The sequence below is a fragment of the Montipora capricornis genome, chromosome 10, assembly GCF_036669925.1.
Source record: "Montipora capricornis isolate CH-2021 chromosome 10, ASM3666992v2, whole genome shotgun sequence".
Taxonomy (NCBI): Eukaryota; Metazoa; Cnidaria; class Anthozoa; order Scleractinia; family Acroporidae; genus Montipora; species Montipora capricornis.
This window is the reverse complement of record NC_090892.1, coordinates 68,897,279-68,913,075: the sequence shown is the minus strand read 5'-3', so window position 1 is coordinate 68,913,075 and position 15,797 is coordinate 68,897,279. Positions and strand designations below refer to the sequence as shown.

The window sequence follows — 15,797 nt, the reverse complement described above, 5'->3', positions numbered from 1 at the left end:
AGAAGCCTCCAGACTGAAAGGAACATGTTACGTCACAAAGCCCATGAAATTAATGCTCCACAGGTATGGGAAGCATTGCACAAAGTTTGTTGCCTTTTAAAAGAAAAGATCAAAGCTGCGAAAACAACAAGCAATGCCTTAGGTATCATCTAAGGTATCATCTCTTCATTAATAAAGCCTTAGATATCATCTTCTAAACCTAAAGAAGTTTGGCGAGTAATACACCGAATCCTTCACCCTTCGTTACACCCCCTGAGACTTGATGTAAATATCCTCAATAGATACTTTGCAAATACTGCTCAACGCACTCTTGGATCTACCAACGTCGAACCTAAAGACAACTTATTCAGTTTCATTGACACATTGAAACCACCAAAACTGGAAGATGAAGCCTTCAAGCTGCGGCAGGTTACACGAAGTGAGGTAGCGAGGGAGATTAAAAGGATTCGGAATGACACATCTACCGGCCCAGATCAATTTCCTATTAAATTCATCAAACCAGTGACAGATATCATAGCTGGCCCACTTACCCATATTATCAATACTTTTATAAAGATTCCATCTTTCCTAGAAACATAGACGATTCTTAGAATAAGACCGTTACCAAAAAGTGAAAGTATTGAAAGTGAATCAGATATGAGGCCCAGATCCATTTTGCCAGTAGTATCGAACGTATTTGAAAGACTTGTCCATCAACAGATTGTGTCTTTTATCGATTCACATGACTTGCTCAAAGATAACATATCAGGCTTTAGGAAAGGTCACTCGGACAACCACTGTACTCTTAAGGATAAGGGACCACATTATCAAAGCTATAAAAAAGGGAAGAGGTTACACTTATGATCCTCGCCGACTTCTCAAAAGCATTTGACACCATCAAATATAAAACTGTCCTGAAGAAGCTCAATTATCTTGGGTTTTCAAAATCTTTCCTTAACTGCACCATCGAATGCTTAACTGACAGGTGGCATTTTGTCCAAGTGGAGGATAAAACATCAGACCGTCGCAGAGTTAACTTTGAGTGCCACAAGGACCTTTAATATTCAACCTCTATGTTGCAGATCTCCACGCCCTCGTTAACATGCAATGTCACCAATACGAGGGTGATACTGCACTGCAAACCATCAAACCTCGAAAGTTATAAACGTGACTTAAACAAAAGCTTATGTAATTTTGAGGAGTGGTCTAGCAATGCAGATTTAGTAATTAATCCATCAAAAACCAAAATGATGGTCCTTTCTACAAAACAGTTGTCATCTGCCCGTTCCCTAGAAGACTGAAATATTAAGATCGCAGTAAATAACGAGAACATCGAGCGTGTAACGTGTACTAAACTCTTGGGGACGTATATTAATCAACATCTGAAATGGGAAGACAACGTTAAGTACATTCGTACCTCTTGTTACGCCACACTAGCAATGTTTCGCAAAGTTAAAAATCGGTTGCCTTTCCATATCAGGAGAAACCTTGCCCAAGCACTTGTCCTATCGAAATTGTATTATAATGACAGTCTTCATCACTCGCTACCGGAATATTTAACAGCACGTCTTCATAGAGTACAAAAGGCAGCTGCAAGCTTTGTCAATGGTAAATATGCAACAACGCTTGATATCCTGAAATTGAATTGGTCACCGGTGACTTCTGAACAACGCGAATGGCATATTCTTAATTAAGGTAATTTCCATGAAAATGACGCACTATCCAGATTTTTTTCAAACTTGGCACAATTGATAGAGGGTCTCAACGGGGGTATAGCAAACAGGGTACACGATTAAAAGTTTCGCGATATCACGGTGCACGCTTAATGTTTACATCAAATAATTTTTCCGAGCTTAGGAAAAGCTACAAACAACACGGTTATCTGGACAAAATAATTCACGACACACGGTTAATTTTTTCCCTTTTTCACGACACACGGTTAATTTTTTGGACGCCGGTTTCACGTCACACGCTTAACCCCATTGAGACCCTCTTGATATTCATTCACGGGACAATTCATTTTAAAAATGCAATAAAAAGATTGGTCACCGACCTTGTTTTCGCACTGTATGTTTGTTGTTATGTAGCAAAAGCTACTGAATACTACCGGAAACTTGAATCTGCTTGTTTATCTGGGCTATAATCTTTAAGTAAAGTGATTTCAAATTGCTAACCTTGCAAAGAAATGTAAGCAAATTTCACCGCTACAGTCATCACCTTGCACTCAGTATCAGGCTCCAAATGCAGTTTCAAGTCACTTATAGGTAAATACTACAACTTCTACTATCCAACTTTTTTTCTCCTTAAAATATGTTTTCCGTGTACCTATTACGAGTAAATAAAACCATTTGAAATAGGGGGTCACCGTGCTCGTTTCTTCGGAACACGATGGTAAATGCCGGATGGCGAAAGGACTGGAGCGAGTTCCAAAACCGAGAAGAGTTATTATGATTGCACTTGAAAGCTCTTGAACAGCAAAAGCGGCCTTTGTTGCCTTTCTTCAGATGGCCGGCGTGAAACCCCGCCATCTCCTAAGTCGCAATGTTATGTGCAGTATGAGATACGCGGTGCAAGACAAGGAAATCACCTTAAAAGTATACACAAGAGTTTATACAACGAAGACTGGCCAAATTATTTAAGACTAGAGACTTACGAAAATAATCGAAACTTATTCTCCAGCAAGGGTATACAGCTTCAAAGATCAATGATCTCCAATACGTTTCCAGATGAAGCTGCTAATTTATTCAATAACCTTCCCCTTTCCTTAAGAAACTGCATGAACTCAATTTTATTTTTTAAGGAGACAAAGAAATTGCTACAAGATAATGCCAAGTCCAGATTATAATTTTCTTTTTTTCACTGTAAATATTAATTATTTAGCGTTTTTTTTTTACAAAGCCTTTCCTAAGTTCGTTTTAATTGTAAATAACTTTAATGTAGATATTAACGGATGAAGAGCCACCTTGTGGAAATACTGTTAATAAAATCATCATCATCATCATCATCATCATCATCATCATCATTATTATTATTATTATTATTATTATTATTATTATTAGACGCCATGCAAGGTTTCATTTCCACTCCCTACTGAGCTCAGTGGAGTGGGTGACCCTCCCTTCCTTTATTTTTGTGGAATCTGCAAAAATCTAGTGACCAGCCGCAACCAGGGTACTTTATGTACTTTCTCGAGAAAGGAAGAGAGAGGGCCCTGGGAACGAGGTTGTTAAGTTGACTCGTGACAAAACAACAGTCGCAGGTAGGCATTTATAGATTATGCTAGTAAAAGTGGCATATTATGCTAGTAGCATTGCTTTTTTTTGGCCAAATTATGCTAACATTATGCTCTTTTTTCCAAATTATGCCACCGTTTTTTTAAATTATGCTCTTTGAAAAAATGCAAATAAGTCCAAAATATATATTTTTTTTAACTAGAAACCGTTCGTCTACAGGAAAGAAACGCAACAAATCCACAATTAATTTCAAATAAACATGTGGTTCAGGTTAACATGCACACTAGTACTAGATAAATGTGACTTCCGGTTTCGGTGCACCTTAGACCCTCGCTCAGAGCTTCACAGTGAACTACAAATGCTACTAGTTTAACTAAAACTTTAAATATCGATTAAGGTCACCAAGTGCTTGAGACTAGAGACAAAAAATTATCAAATAATAGCATCAAAAATGATCTGATAATTATCAAAATGCGCAAAATATGCTAGCATTGCTACTTGGCAGAAATTATGCCAGTTTGCTCTAATTATGCCAAAAATTATGCTAGCATAATCTATAAATGCCAAGTCGCAGGGCAGTCTGGTACGTTTGCGTTTACATGTACTATTATTTAATGTATGCCAATATATTGTGACACAATTTGCTCGCGTTACGTTTTCAAGAGTCATTCGAACACCAACCTTATTAGTGTGCTCGGGGTGAAACCCCTTCAGCACAAGGAAATGAGGTATGAACGATAAAGGCGGAGTTATTTTTCTAAGATACGATATCAAAAGACAACTAACAAATAAGCTCACATGAAGGTCAGTTTTAAGTTGATTCAAATTACGTAAATTTGCACATTTGACTCATTTATGCCATTTCCTACGTGGCAAAACAAAAGAAAACAGTAACTATCACCGAGCAGTCTGGCGGCTCTAGCCCGCAAGTGACGTGACTTTTTTTTTAAATTTATGCGAAGAATTCGTGACACAATTCGCTCCCGTGACTGTCCATGAGAGTTTTGATTAGAATGCGCCGGGTAAGCCCCTTCAGCATAAGGAAATGACAACTGTGACACTGTAGTTTACAGAAGACTTTTTACGGTCCTCCTTCGTACCTTGCACTTTCATCACCGAAGACCTGGTTTTGCTAGGACCGCTTCTATAGCGCAAATCTGCAGCATTTCACTGCGAATTTAAATTTGCTCAGCTTCCATTCTAGGTGGATACCTAACTTATGCAAAGCAAAATTACAAGGTAAGTACTAGACACTGTTTCGTTAGTCAATACTGATCAGAATGTGAAAGTATCTATTTACCGCTTTATTTACAAGCATGCGTAAATGCCGGGCTCGATCTCAAGAATCTCGCTCGTGTTTCGCTTCGTAGTTTGATTTCCAAATGAAATTAATCAACTGCGGTGTAATTTGCCAACTGTGATTATTTCCTTGTTGATCCTCAGAGTTTCCTGCTATTAACCGCATTAAAGCAAGCGGCGCTCACCTCCTCCTTTGTTCCTCTACCATGAGTAAGTAGTACTACTCAAACATATTCGTATTGGCTTTTAATTGTAGTCTATAATTCTCGAAATATTGTGTCTGAAAAGCATTAATTTTGAATAGTTTCCGGGTTGGTTAATCCGGGTTGGTTAATCCGGGTCATTTTAAAAGAATCTCGTTTTGCGAGTGATTCTAGTGCAGATTGTGAAAAGAACTTTTAACCCATTTTTGGACCTTATTTATCGAGAAAATGCCTCAACTACAGTCTTAAACCAGCACCCAAGCAGACTGGATATTAATATGGTCAAAACGTTTTTCAAGCATCAAGAGGATTCTTTAAGCCTATTCAGTTTATTTCGAAAATATGTTTTGTCTCGAAGAGTTAATATGTGCTTCTCGTGGTTCGCTTGCAGAAAATAGGCCTAATTAAAGAGGCCATATTAAAGTGTGTAATCATTTCACACCTCCTACAATACAAAGTATCGTTAAGGTAAATTATAAAGCGTGGGTTCTCAACACCCCATGCCCTTGGGTAAGGATGTAAAGCTGAACTTGAAATCAGAGATAAAAGATTGACATTTTCGGATACATATAACGCACACTTAACATGTTTATGATGAACTGAACAGGCAGATTCGGACAGTCCTAGCCGCGGTGGAATGACCGGAAATGGGAAGCTGAGTAATAAGGTTGTCCCTTGCCGGTATGACGAAATCGTTTTATCGGAATTGCCGACAAGGAAATAAAAATAAAGAAAAACCTCCGAACGTATAAGATACAATTAACCTTAATTTTTGTAGCTTCTTCAGGCCAATCAGCTTGGAATCCAAACGACCCACTGAGTGAAGGTGTCATTTACGAAAAAAGGCTGGCGGATGACATTGGGCAACAGTGGAGAGATTTAGCACGTGCATTGGGATTTCATCATTCCATTATTGAAGATATTCAACAGGAAAAAGGCAACTCTAAGGAATGCTGCATAGAGGTCCTTGTTCGCTGGCTTCGCCAAAACGGAAAAGGGGCTACTGCCGAAAAGCTTGTCGAAGCTCTAACGAAAATAGGGCTTAAGAATTTAGCTGACAGATTCCCGATCAAACCAAGCGATACAAACCGAGTAAGTCCTTCTGATGTATTTTTCGGACTAAGGTCACCTTTACTAAAAAAAAGTTGATTTACCACGGTAAACTGTTTTTTCTAACTAAGAAATCAAGTCAATATGGCCGAAGTTTCATGTCACTGGTTTGCGACATTTGTCTGACGGCCTGGTATAGAAGACGCTGTGAGTTACCTCATTCACCGATTGTTTTCAGTTCCAGAAAGACAAAATGGAAGAGACAATACGCGATATTTGTGAGCAACTGATTAGTTTCCTGAAAGAGGTCATAATTGAATAGATGTTTTCCGCACTTCCTATTGTAGATCTGGCTTGCTGTACTGAGGACTTTTTCTTTCTTCTTTTTCCTTTTGGAGCTAGAATTCTAAGGAAAACAGCAAAGTGAGAGAACTAGAAGACAGGGTAAGCCATTAAACAATTCATCAATCGATCAATCAGTTTGAATCAGTCAACATTTATTTGCCTTGTCAATATGAGGACAAGTAGGGCAAGAAAGTCGCTGTTTAAGGACAGAATTTTTAGTAGGCTGGCCTCGATCAAGTTAAACGAGTTTGACTCAACAGTTCCTCCTCAACATTTTCAGAGAAAGTGAGCTATGATTCTCGCAGTTATGAACGCAATTTTATAAATTGTGTAGGGAAGCCTGAAAAATTCAGGACTTCAACGGGGTTTGAACCCTTGACTTCGCGACGCCAGTGCGACGCTCTAACCAACTGAGCTCATATATAGATTTAGCCAAGCCTAAAAGCGGTGCTTCGTTTTCTAACCCCAGAAAGCAATAGAGTACAAAATTAATCGTCATTAGTGTACTAGTGCAGTTTACCGTGAGCAAACGCCTCTGTGCTGACAGCAGTAAACAAGCAAGCTTTGCAAACAATAACAATCAATTTTAATCAACGACTAAAACTGAAATAAAATGCGCAGTAATCTCTTTCACAACAATTTTCCGTTTGAATGATAATCTTTATGCACAAGTCAAAGTAAATCCTCGCCCATCCCAACCCGGGCCATACCGGGGAATTGCGGGAACTTAAACTTATTTTAACTCGACTCAGTTCCCCCGCAGGCGGGGAGAGCGCAAAAATTCACGATCTTCACCTACGAGATCGGGGAGTAAGCGGGGACTTCACTGTAGACCCCCAAATTTCGGACAACTCGGATCTTTTGGGCAACAAGAAAAACACCTGTTAAAGAAATGTTCTCCCTCGTCGCTAAATTTTACAAAATCGACGGCGAGATTCTGGAAGCAGAGCAGAAAATGTCCGCGAGTTTTCATCGTGTGCGGGGATCAGGCTACATGACTGTTCCAGAAATACTGGAGACAATGCACGAAAATGATCTATTAATTTAAAGTTTCCACAGTTTTCTAATGTGGTCACATCCTTACAGTGATAACTGCTACATCGTGTTCTGCAGAACGATCATTCAGTGCGTTGCGCAGATTGAAAACTTACCTCCGTGGCACCATGGGGCATGCAAGAATGTGTCCGCAACATCGCACTTTAATATTAACATTGAAAGGGCATATGCCAACGCTGTAGTCAACAATGACATGGATCGATCGTATCATTGACGTCGTCAAAATGGCAGAGATAGCTATTTCTTTTGACATGTTTTATGAGCTCATATGATAGATACATATGTAAGAATATTTTCACTTCATATGTAAGCCTGTGTTAATGCATCGTATGACCCTCGCTTCTCTTAGACTGTTTCGTAAAAATTTTGGTAACTTGCGAGAATTATTTTGGCAAATGGTTCACCGCACAACCTGGCAAAAAAATACCCGTACGCTTATGGATCGTCGGTTTCTTTTTCACGCCGCATGCATGGTAGTTTTGCATACAATATCTTTCCCCTTAGGTCACAAAGAGAAGAATACTGTTTAACAAAAATTGCCGTTGAAAGAATAGTGATTTGCAAAGAGCATATATTTTGTTTCTTTTCTTTCATATGATGTTAATTTCCCGCCAGGAAAATTGCCCGAACACTCCCGTCCCCTGAAGTTGTCCTGCTTCCCCACCTTCACCACAGTCTGTACGGACGGGCGTACGCTGACGTCATAACCAAAATTTCTCGAAAGGATAGATTTCCCCAAAAAATCTTGCCCATGGTCCTCCGCTGGCGCGCCTAAGCTCCGCTATAAAGCCACTGATGATGGGAGCTGGTCATTTGTGGGTTCAAAAACTTTTTCAATGTACATAGTTAAGGGTCATCATTTCGATTCCACGGTTGAGAGAAGCGTCTGTGTTACTCTGAATAGACGACATGTAGAGGGTGTGTGGATGGATAATTTGATTCACTTTGGTATCCTAAAAAGTTGAATTACCGTACTTATTCGGCTACAAGCCGAGCTCAGCTATAAGCCGAGACCCCAAACTTCTTACGGAAAAAATCAACTGGATTGACACGAATTGTAAATGCATAATACTCGGCTATAAGCCGAGACCCATTTTAGTATGACTATGGAATTTTCGTAATTTAAAATACAAATTGACATTGACTGAAAAATTATACTCAAAGCAATCAAATGAACACGAAAGATAAGAAACAAACAAGCGACGTGATCGTGAGGTGACGAATAATATTAAACAATTACTGACCTCACAGGAAACGTGTCTTCGAAAAAGTGAAGCGTTTTATAAAAAGTTATTCGACTGGAAACCTTACAACCTCGCTGTTAAACTTATAATAGTTGCCAAAGCAGAAGCTGTAGAAAATAACTCAGAGATTGCTGGAGAATACGGCATGGTTCTGTCGCTGCAGGAAAGATGAGACAAATCTTTTTAACGGGGAGCTTATTGGGGAGTGTATTCTGAGCTTGATCAACGACCGTTGGCGTGGTTTTCAGAGCAAAGAATTCAAGGTAAGATTTTCCCTTTAATGCATACGGTTTTTTCGCTTGGAAAAGATCGCTACAAGAAGAAATCCACTTGCGTTTTTGTCTCAAGTTTGCTCTGGTGTCATGTCACAAGCTTGTTTACACGATCTGTGTCGACAAATGTTGCAATCTTGTTCCCAGACTCCTCGCTCCTTCGATGGCTTGGGGCGATATTGCAGAGGAGATGGTGAGGCGTTCGTGCAAGACTTGTGATACCTCTATAACGCACTTGACGGCACAGAAGATGATGCAGTCTTCGACGAGAATATTCCAGAACAAAAAAAAAGTGAAGACGAGGAAATGGATGACGAATTCGAGACAGACAACGAGGAAGAAGACGAGCAATAAGATCGATCCCAATCACACAACAACATGAGCAGCTCCTTTACGAGCCACCAATTAATAAAAGTCCATACTACACCAACAACTTCTCTTCATTTTACAAGTTCGGCTTGTAAGTGAATACACGTTCATTTTTACTGTTTTAATTTGCTGAGAAAATTTTTTTTATCAAAAATACTCGGCTACAAGCCGAGACCCCTTCTATGGCTTTAAATTTGCCCAAATTGAGTGAGGATTTGTGTTAAAATTGCTCGGCTTATAGCTGAATAAGTACGGTACACCACAATGGTCTCAAACCTTGGAATAGGAAATTGCTTATGGAAAAATATAATGAAATAATGGGGAGTGCGCTAGTTTACAGTTAAATCTTTCATTAAATAGATAATTGCTTCTTACATTCTACAACTGATTGAGAAATAAAAAGGAATTTTCAATGCTAGTGAGTACATTTGGCAGTAGGTGTATTCAACTCATGGGCTCCTGGCGTATTTTATACACATTGAGAAAGACTGGCGCTTATATATATGCAGCCTATTCAAAACTTAGCAAATATCATGAATATCGACTAACCAGGCAGGACAGGCTGACTCAGGCGCGAGACATCTTCTCGAATACCCGTTCACTTTTCGGGGTTTGTCAAAGTTCTGCCACCAAACTTTGAACGTCCTTAAAGTGTCCATTTAATGCCGCCTATTTTAAAGGTAGAGCTAATTTATATCGAATCGTGAACGTGAAAATTTGAGTCTGTCTTCTTTTTGTATTGCGTAGGTCTCCAAAATGGAGAACAAGAATATTAAGGAATTGGAGGAGGAGGTATGGAACAGCGAGTCAGAGTATAATAGTGGCTTGCATTTGTGGTTACGCAAACAAAATAGCGCCTAAAATAGTTGAGGCAGTTCATTCAAAGAGTAGCCGAGAGCACTAAATAGGACGGAAGCGCAAGCTTTAAATTGGTCATTGCAACCTTGCGAAAACGTTTTTAACCTAAATTCGACGCAACGCGAGGAATTGGGTTGAAAGACTCAAGCGCGAGGCATTTTTCGGCTGTTCTGCTAGATTCTAGAATACCCGTTCGTCAAAGCTCTACCACCAATCTTCGAACGTCCTTAAAGTGTTCATTTCATACAGCTTATTTTAAAGGTAGAGTTAATTTATATGGAATCACGAACTTTTACGTCTGTCTTGTTTTTGTATTGCGTAGGTCTCCAAAATGAAGCACAACAATAAGAAATTGGAAGAGGAGGTAAGGGACAGCGAGTCAGAGTAAAATAGTAGCTTCTATTTGTGGTTACGTAAAAATAGCGCCTGAAATAGTTGAGGCAGTTCATTCAAAGTGCAGCCGAGAGCACTAAAAGGGACAGAAGCGCACGTTTTAAAGTTGGAGCTTTAGATTGTTCATTGCAACCTTGCGAAAACGTTTTCAACCCAAATTCGACGCAACGAGGAATTGGGTTGAAAGAAAAGGAAATCACCTGGCTTATACCAGACAAGTTACTCGGAATTTCGAAGCAGGCCAGTCTAGATCAAGTAAAACTTGGTGACCTACATCTTGACTTAAAATGGGTGTGCTACAACATGACCTAATTACAAAAGAAACTTATTTGACTTTGGCTAATTTCTTGCCTGGTAACTACTGATATGGAGCAAATCCTCGAAAGAAAGAGGAAAGTTACCTGAATAAAACACAGTTTCATGCCATTATGACATGTAGGACACTCTAATCTCCTGAGAGACACTCTTTTTATGTCGGAAACCAGGAGCTTATCAAGGGACACCTGTATCTAGATTAATTCCTCGAGTCAACCCTTTCCCTTGTAAATTTATTTTTAGGAACAGGTTTTTCCCGCGAAAAGTATCGTATTTCGATGACGCTGAGCTAGCTTTGTTTTGATTAGCTTTTACAACAGTGGGCGTGCTTAATCTCCCAAGGGAAGCGTTCTATTAATAAGAATACTCGAGAAAGGCAAGTATGGGAAATAGAAGCTCCCCTTGACGAGTTCCCGCGTAAAGACATTTGTCAAGGCGTTATACAAAGCTAACATTAGAGGGTTTTTTCGCGAAGCACGTGAGCGCCATATTTTTTGCATTTAAATGGTTTAAAATTTAGCGTAAAGGCTTTTCCTACCTATTCTTTACAACAAAGGTGTCGAGGCTGCGAGCAAGAAATAAACGAATTGGAGAATGGTGGAAAGCAGGAAATAGAGGCAAATGTGTATCGCGCTTCTAATTTTCTTCCCTTAACAGGACACTAATTTCCTTATTTTGTTATTTCACCCTCTCTGTCTCTCTCTCTCTCTCTCTCTCTCTCTCTCTCTTTAGATTCATCAGTCAGTATTATCTACCCTATTTCTCTAGGACTTTAAAAAAATAATAAAACTACTTCAAGCACCATGACTTCAAAAGAGTGGAAGCTCTAACTGAAAATGAACAGTATATTAGTTAAAAACGAATATCAATATTATAGTTATCATGATATTTGGTTTAAAACCCAAAGAAGGTAGCAAATACTGAATGCTTGGCACATCAGTCAAAAATTCCGTAAAATTTCTCAGTTAAATCGTATTTCAAAGGTCTCCAAGTTAAAGAACATCTCTGCTCAACCCCTCTGGATTAGGTTTATTTTTCGTGTTTTTCCATCTTATTTTTCCATCTTAAGTGTTGCTTGAAGGTATATATTCGACAGCACTTCAAACCCTAAGATTTTTTTGAGATTCCTGGAAAGATTTTGCCCTTTAAATCGCCTAAAAGCAACGTTATTCATATTTTTTCTTTTGGAAACGTCAGCGCTTATTGAGAGGAACTCTTCCGAGCCAATTATTTGGTAGCCAATGAAATTTCAGGTAATTTATCTCCAAAAACTAACATGTAGCAAATACCCGTTTTTGGTCGCAAATACCCAACTTAGCTGTAATTTTTTTCTCGCTAACGTAAATAACGTAAATAATAGACTTGATAGCGAAGATAGAAACAGTTCACAAGATCGCACTTGTTTTAAAGTAATCCTGCCTAAACATAGAAAGCTGTTTTTAAGGCTTATATCATCCTTTTTTGGCCGAAAAATGGACAAAAATCACGTTTTTGGAATTAAAAATTCTTACAAGCGATTTCTTCTAAAAGTAGGCTGAAAACATATTAAATAAAACTGGTCCAAACCATCCGCATAACCCTTTGTGGTATTTTATGGAATGTTTCGCCAAAAACCTGTTTTTCGCAAATACCATCATTCCCCACCCCTTCCCCCTCCAACTAAGTTGATAAGGAAATGGCACTCTTTAGTCTTCATGCTGGTTTGTCTGAATATAAGGTGAGAACTTCTTGTTCATTTTAAGTGAAAAGCAGGTGAAGAAGCTTCTTTTCCAGTAAATATCCATAACCCGCCACTCTTTGTAGATGTTTAGGATATCATAAAGACGAAACTTAGGGTGCGTTCGATTGACCGTATTCTGGAATAGGAATACATGGAATATAAGTTAGAAATCCTTCGTTTTTACAGAGATTCACGTTAAAATTGTCAAATATCTGCTAAAATGCTATTTTAAACATATTTTTATTATCCTTTTTGCTTCGAAACGCGCCAAACATACCGTTTTAATCATTACTCAACGTATTCATATTCCGGAATAGGGTCAATCAAACACGCCCTTCTTATAAATTAAGGCTTGACGGGAGCCCACGAGTAGGGGCATGCCTCTCCCATGCAAGCCCTCTGAATGAACCTTTGTGCGTAGAACGCCACGAGTTCTTCGGCTCTGCGCGCACTGTTTAGATGATGGCCAATCAGAATAAAGTTATTGTCGAACAAAGACAATAAGCAAAAAATAATGTACGCAAATTGATGTAAATGTGAGTCTCCTGGTGAAGTGTTACTTTTAAAAATAGAAAGATATGAGCAAAGGTTGACTCAAGGATATAGCGCATAGGGAGGCTCTTAGTCATGGGCTCCTGGGTTTGAAGGTGAATTGAAATTCCCAAAGGGGTGGGTGTTGAAACAAACAACCCTACTATGTCTCAAATGGCAGGTACATAGCGAAGATATCGTTGACGACACCTAGGGTCCTTTGTTTCTGTGGTTGGCTCATTTGAATAACAAAAGCAACGTTTGTAAAACGTTATCTTCCCTGTTCAATTCGAATTCCACGTAAATCTTCCGATCGTGCATCTGAAGCCCTGTGCGACAACACACTCGCTTAGTAAAATAACAGCATTGCACTTGCATTGCAGAGGTCCATAACTTGATTGGAGTGGAGTGGATTTTTATACCACATCAAGAATATTATATAATCATGCGGAAAAAGTGGCAAATAAAGGACTTAATTATATCCGTTTTCACGCTAATTCCTTACCTTGTGGCACTGTCCAAATATGGTCATGGTAGCGATCACCGAAACCTATAGCTTTGTCACCAGTTGTTGAAAAATAAAACTATTACTTCCTCAATCTTACGTAAATTGCCAGAATTTGAGACTTCTAGACTTGCACTTCATCAGCTATGTAGAACGAGACATTGGACGTTATTTCGCGCTATACTTATTGAATACATTTTAAAATATTGACAGGCAATGTACATGCACCAGGTAAGGTTTAATAGCATCCATCTGTCTCGCTGAGGTTTAGTCTTTTGAACAGTTGCAACTCCTGCTGTGGGTGGACACGTGGTGTGGAAATCATATTGTGGTTTACCATGGTTAACACTATCCTAGGAATGGCACATTAGTGTGCATGGGCATACACTAACGTACATGACCCTACACTAGCCTACACTTGCCTAAATGGGCGTACACTAGCTAGCCCACATGGGCACACACGGGTCCACATGAGCACACACTGGCCTACATGGGCCTTATTGGTAATCTAACACCCAGCCAAATCGGGTACAAAACAGCATGGAAAGGACTAAAAACTGAGTAAGGTCACAGCTGCGAAAACTCATGACTCGTGGCGCTGATTCTGCTGTCGCCTGTGCTCACTCTTCTCTTCGTACTGGTGCCCTCTCCTTCTCTCTCACACTTTGACACTGGTCTTGACGGTAAGCTTCTAGGCATCTTGGTTTTCGGCTATGGCTTCCAGGTCAGCTGGGTTGATGTTGCCAGCCCTGAGATCTCGTTTACAAAAGTCCTTGAATTGAAGCATTGGCCTGCAAGTAGGTCTGGAGCCTGAGGCGAGCTCGCCTTAAAGGATGTCTTCTGGGATTCGGCCATCGTGCATGCAGATGAATGGCCGAGCCAGTGTAGATGTCCCTGAGAGAGGAGGGCAAACATGCTTGGTGTTCTTGATTTGGCCAGTACTTCTTTGTTTGGGATACATTGCAGCCGGGTGATGCCAAGGATCCTCTTAACACGGCGCAGATGGAAGGCATTGAGTCTGTACTCTTAGTAGGTGTACAAAGTTCATGCCTCACTGCCGCAAAGCAGTGTGCTCAGAATACGGTAATTTCATCATACATCATATATCATATCATATATATCTTTATTTACCCTCAGATTTTTAGAGTAGCTTGAAGTAGCTAATATCTCCGAGCATTTACCCTCCCAACCATGATACACCACAGAAGACAGACCACAACACCGGGAACTACATGCCCTACTGTTTGCGACAAGTGTGCGCGTTCTTTTACGTCCCACAGGATTATGAACATCGAAGGGTTGTGAGACGGGACCTCCGGCTTATCGTCCTTATCCGAGAAGACTAGAGAGTCTAACCATTTGCAGAAGTAATTACAAAGGCAGCACTTTCTCCTCAGTTATTTAAAGACCCTGAGTGTTGGTCCGGCCGGAGTTGAACTCACGACCTCCCGCGTGACAGCCCGGTGCTCAACCAACTGAACCACCGGTGCGCGGTGAGTTACACAACTTCTTTACACGAAAGCCGTATAGAAACAGAAGTAAATACTGTACAACTACACTAAACATATGCAAATATGTAAAGCCGTATGGAAACAGAAGTAAATAGTGTAAAACTACAATAAAAATACCGGGCGTATGTACAAATAATAAAAAAAGTAAAATATAATCAACAGTTTGCCTGCCTACTAGCCAGTTTACTTTTAAAGATAGCTTTAGATTCGGACGCTTTTATGACAGTTGGTAATGAATTCCACAGCATTCCTCCTCTGTATAAGAAAGACCCTTTATAATATTCTGTTTTTGGAACTAGGTCCAATACAACATTATATTCCGTATTTCTTAGCTTAGATTTATAAGGGTTGTTCTCGCAGGCATCCGAGAAAAGGTCGCTGAAGTAACTAGGTACATTTCCATTCACTGCATCATACATTAATAGGCTTAAATGCCTTTGACGCCTTGAGGCAAGTTCTTCCCAATTTAGTTGTTTTCGTATTTGTGCTGAACGAACATCATAACCTTGAAAGGTTATTATGCGTGCAGCACGATTTTTCTGGATACTAGTGACCATTCCCTGGTCTAAATTGTCCAAACAATGTCACAGTTGTCGAACACAGAATGGATAAATTGTATTTAGAACATCTAATGGTACATACATACACGTGCCTGTTTTAGACCACGGAAGGATCGATTTACTTTTGATTAAAGTTTGTCAACATGCTCGTTCCATTCATGATTTTCATCTAAGTGAATTACTAAATATTTCGTTGTTTGTTTGTTTGTTTCGTTTCGTTTTTTCTTTATTTTGTTTTTTCTTTGTTTGTTTCGTTTAAGGATGGTGCCTACTATTGTTATTGCGCATATGTTCTGCGCATCTCGAGATACTCGAATTTCCTATAGGTGGCCTTTATTAATACAGGGATATTTT

The 15,797-nt window shown here is 39.5% G+C and overlaps 1 protein-coding gene across 9 annotated transcripts in view; it reads left to right on the top strand.

Annotated features, from left to right (window-relative positions):
• The first annotated feature begins 4,217 nt into the window (after window positions 1-4,217).
• LOC138022239 (uncharacterized) overlaps window positions 4,218-15,797 on the top strand; it is a 30,413-nt gene continuing 18,833 nt past the window's right edge. For all 9 annotated transcript variants that reach the window (XM_068869301.1, XM_068869305.1, XM_068869299.1 and 6 more), the window contains exons 1-6: window positions 4,218-4,451; window positions 4,656-4,721; window positions 5,493-5,806; window positions 6,167-6,208; window positions 9,798-9,842; window positions 10,231-10,272. In XM_068869301.1, the coding sequence (XP_068725402.1) occupies window positions 4,718-4,721; window positions 5,493-5,806; window positions 6,167-6,208; window positions 9,798-9,842; window positions 10,231-10,272 (447 nt within the window). In that variant the 5' untranslated portion in view covers window positions 4,218-4,451; window positions 4,656-4,717. The remainder of the gene's footprint in view (window positions 4,452-4,655; window positions 4,722-5,492; window positions 5,807-6,166; window positions 6,209-9,797; window positions 9,843-10,230; window positions 10,273-15,797) is intronic.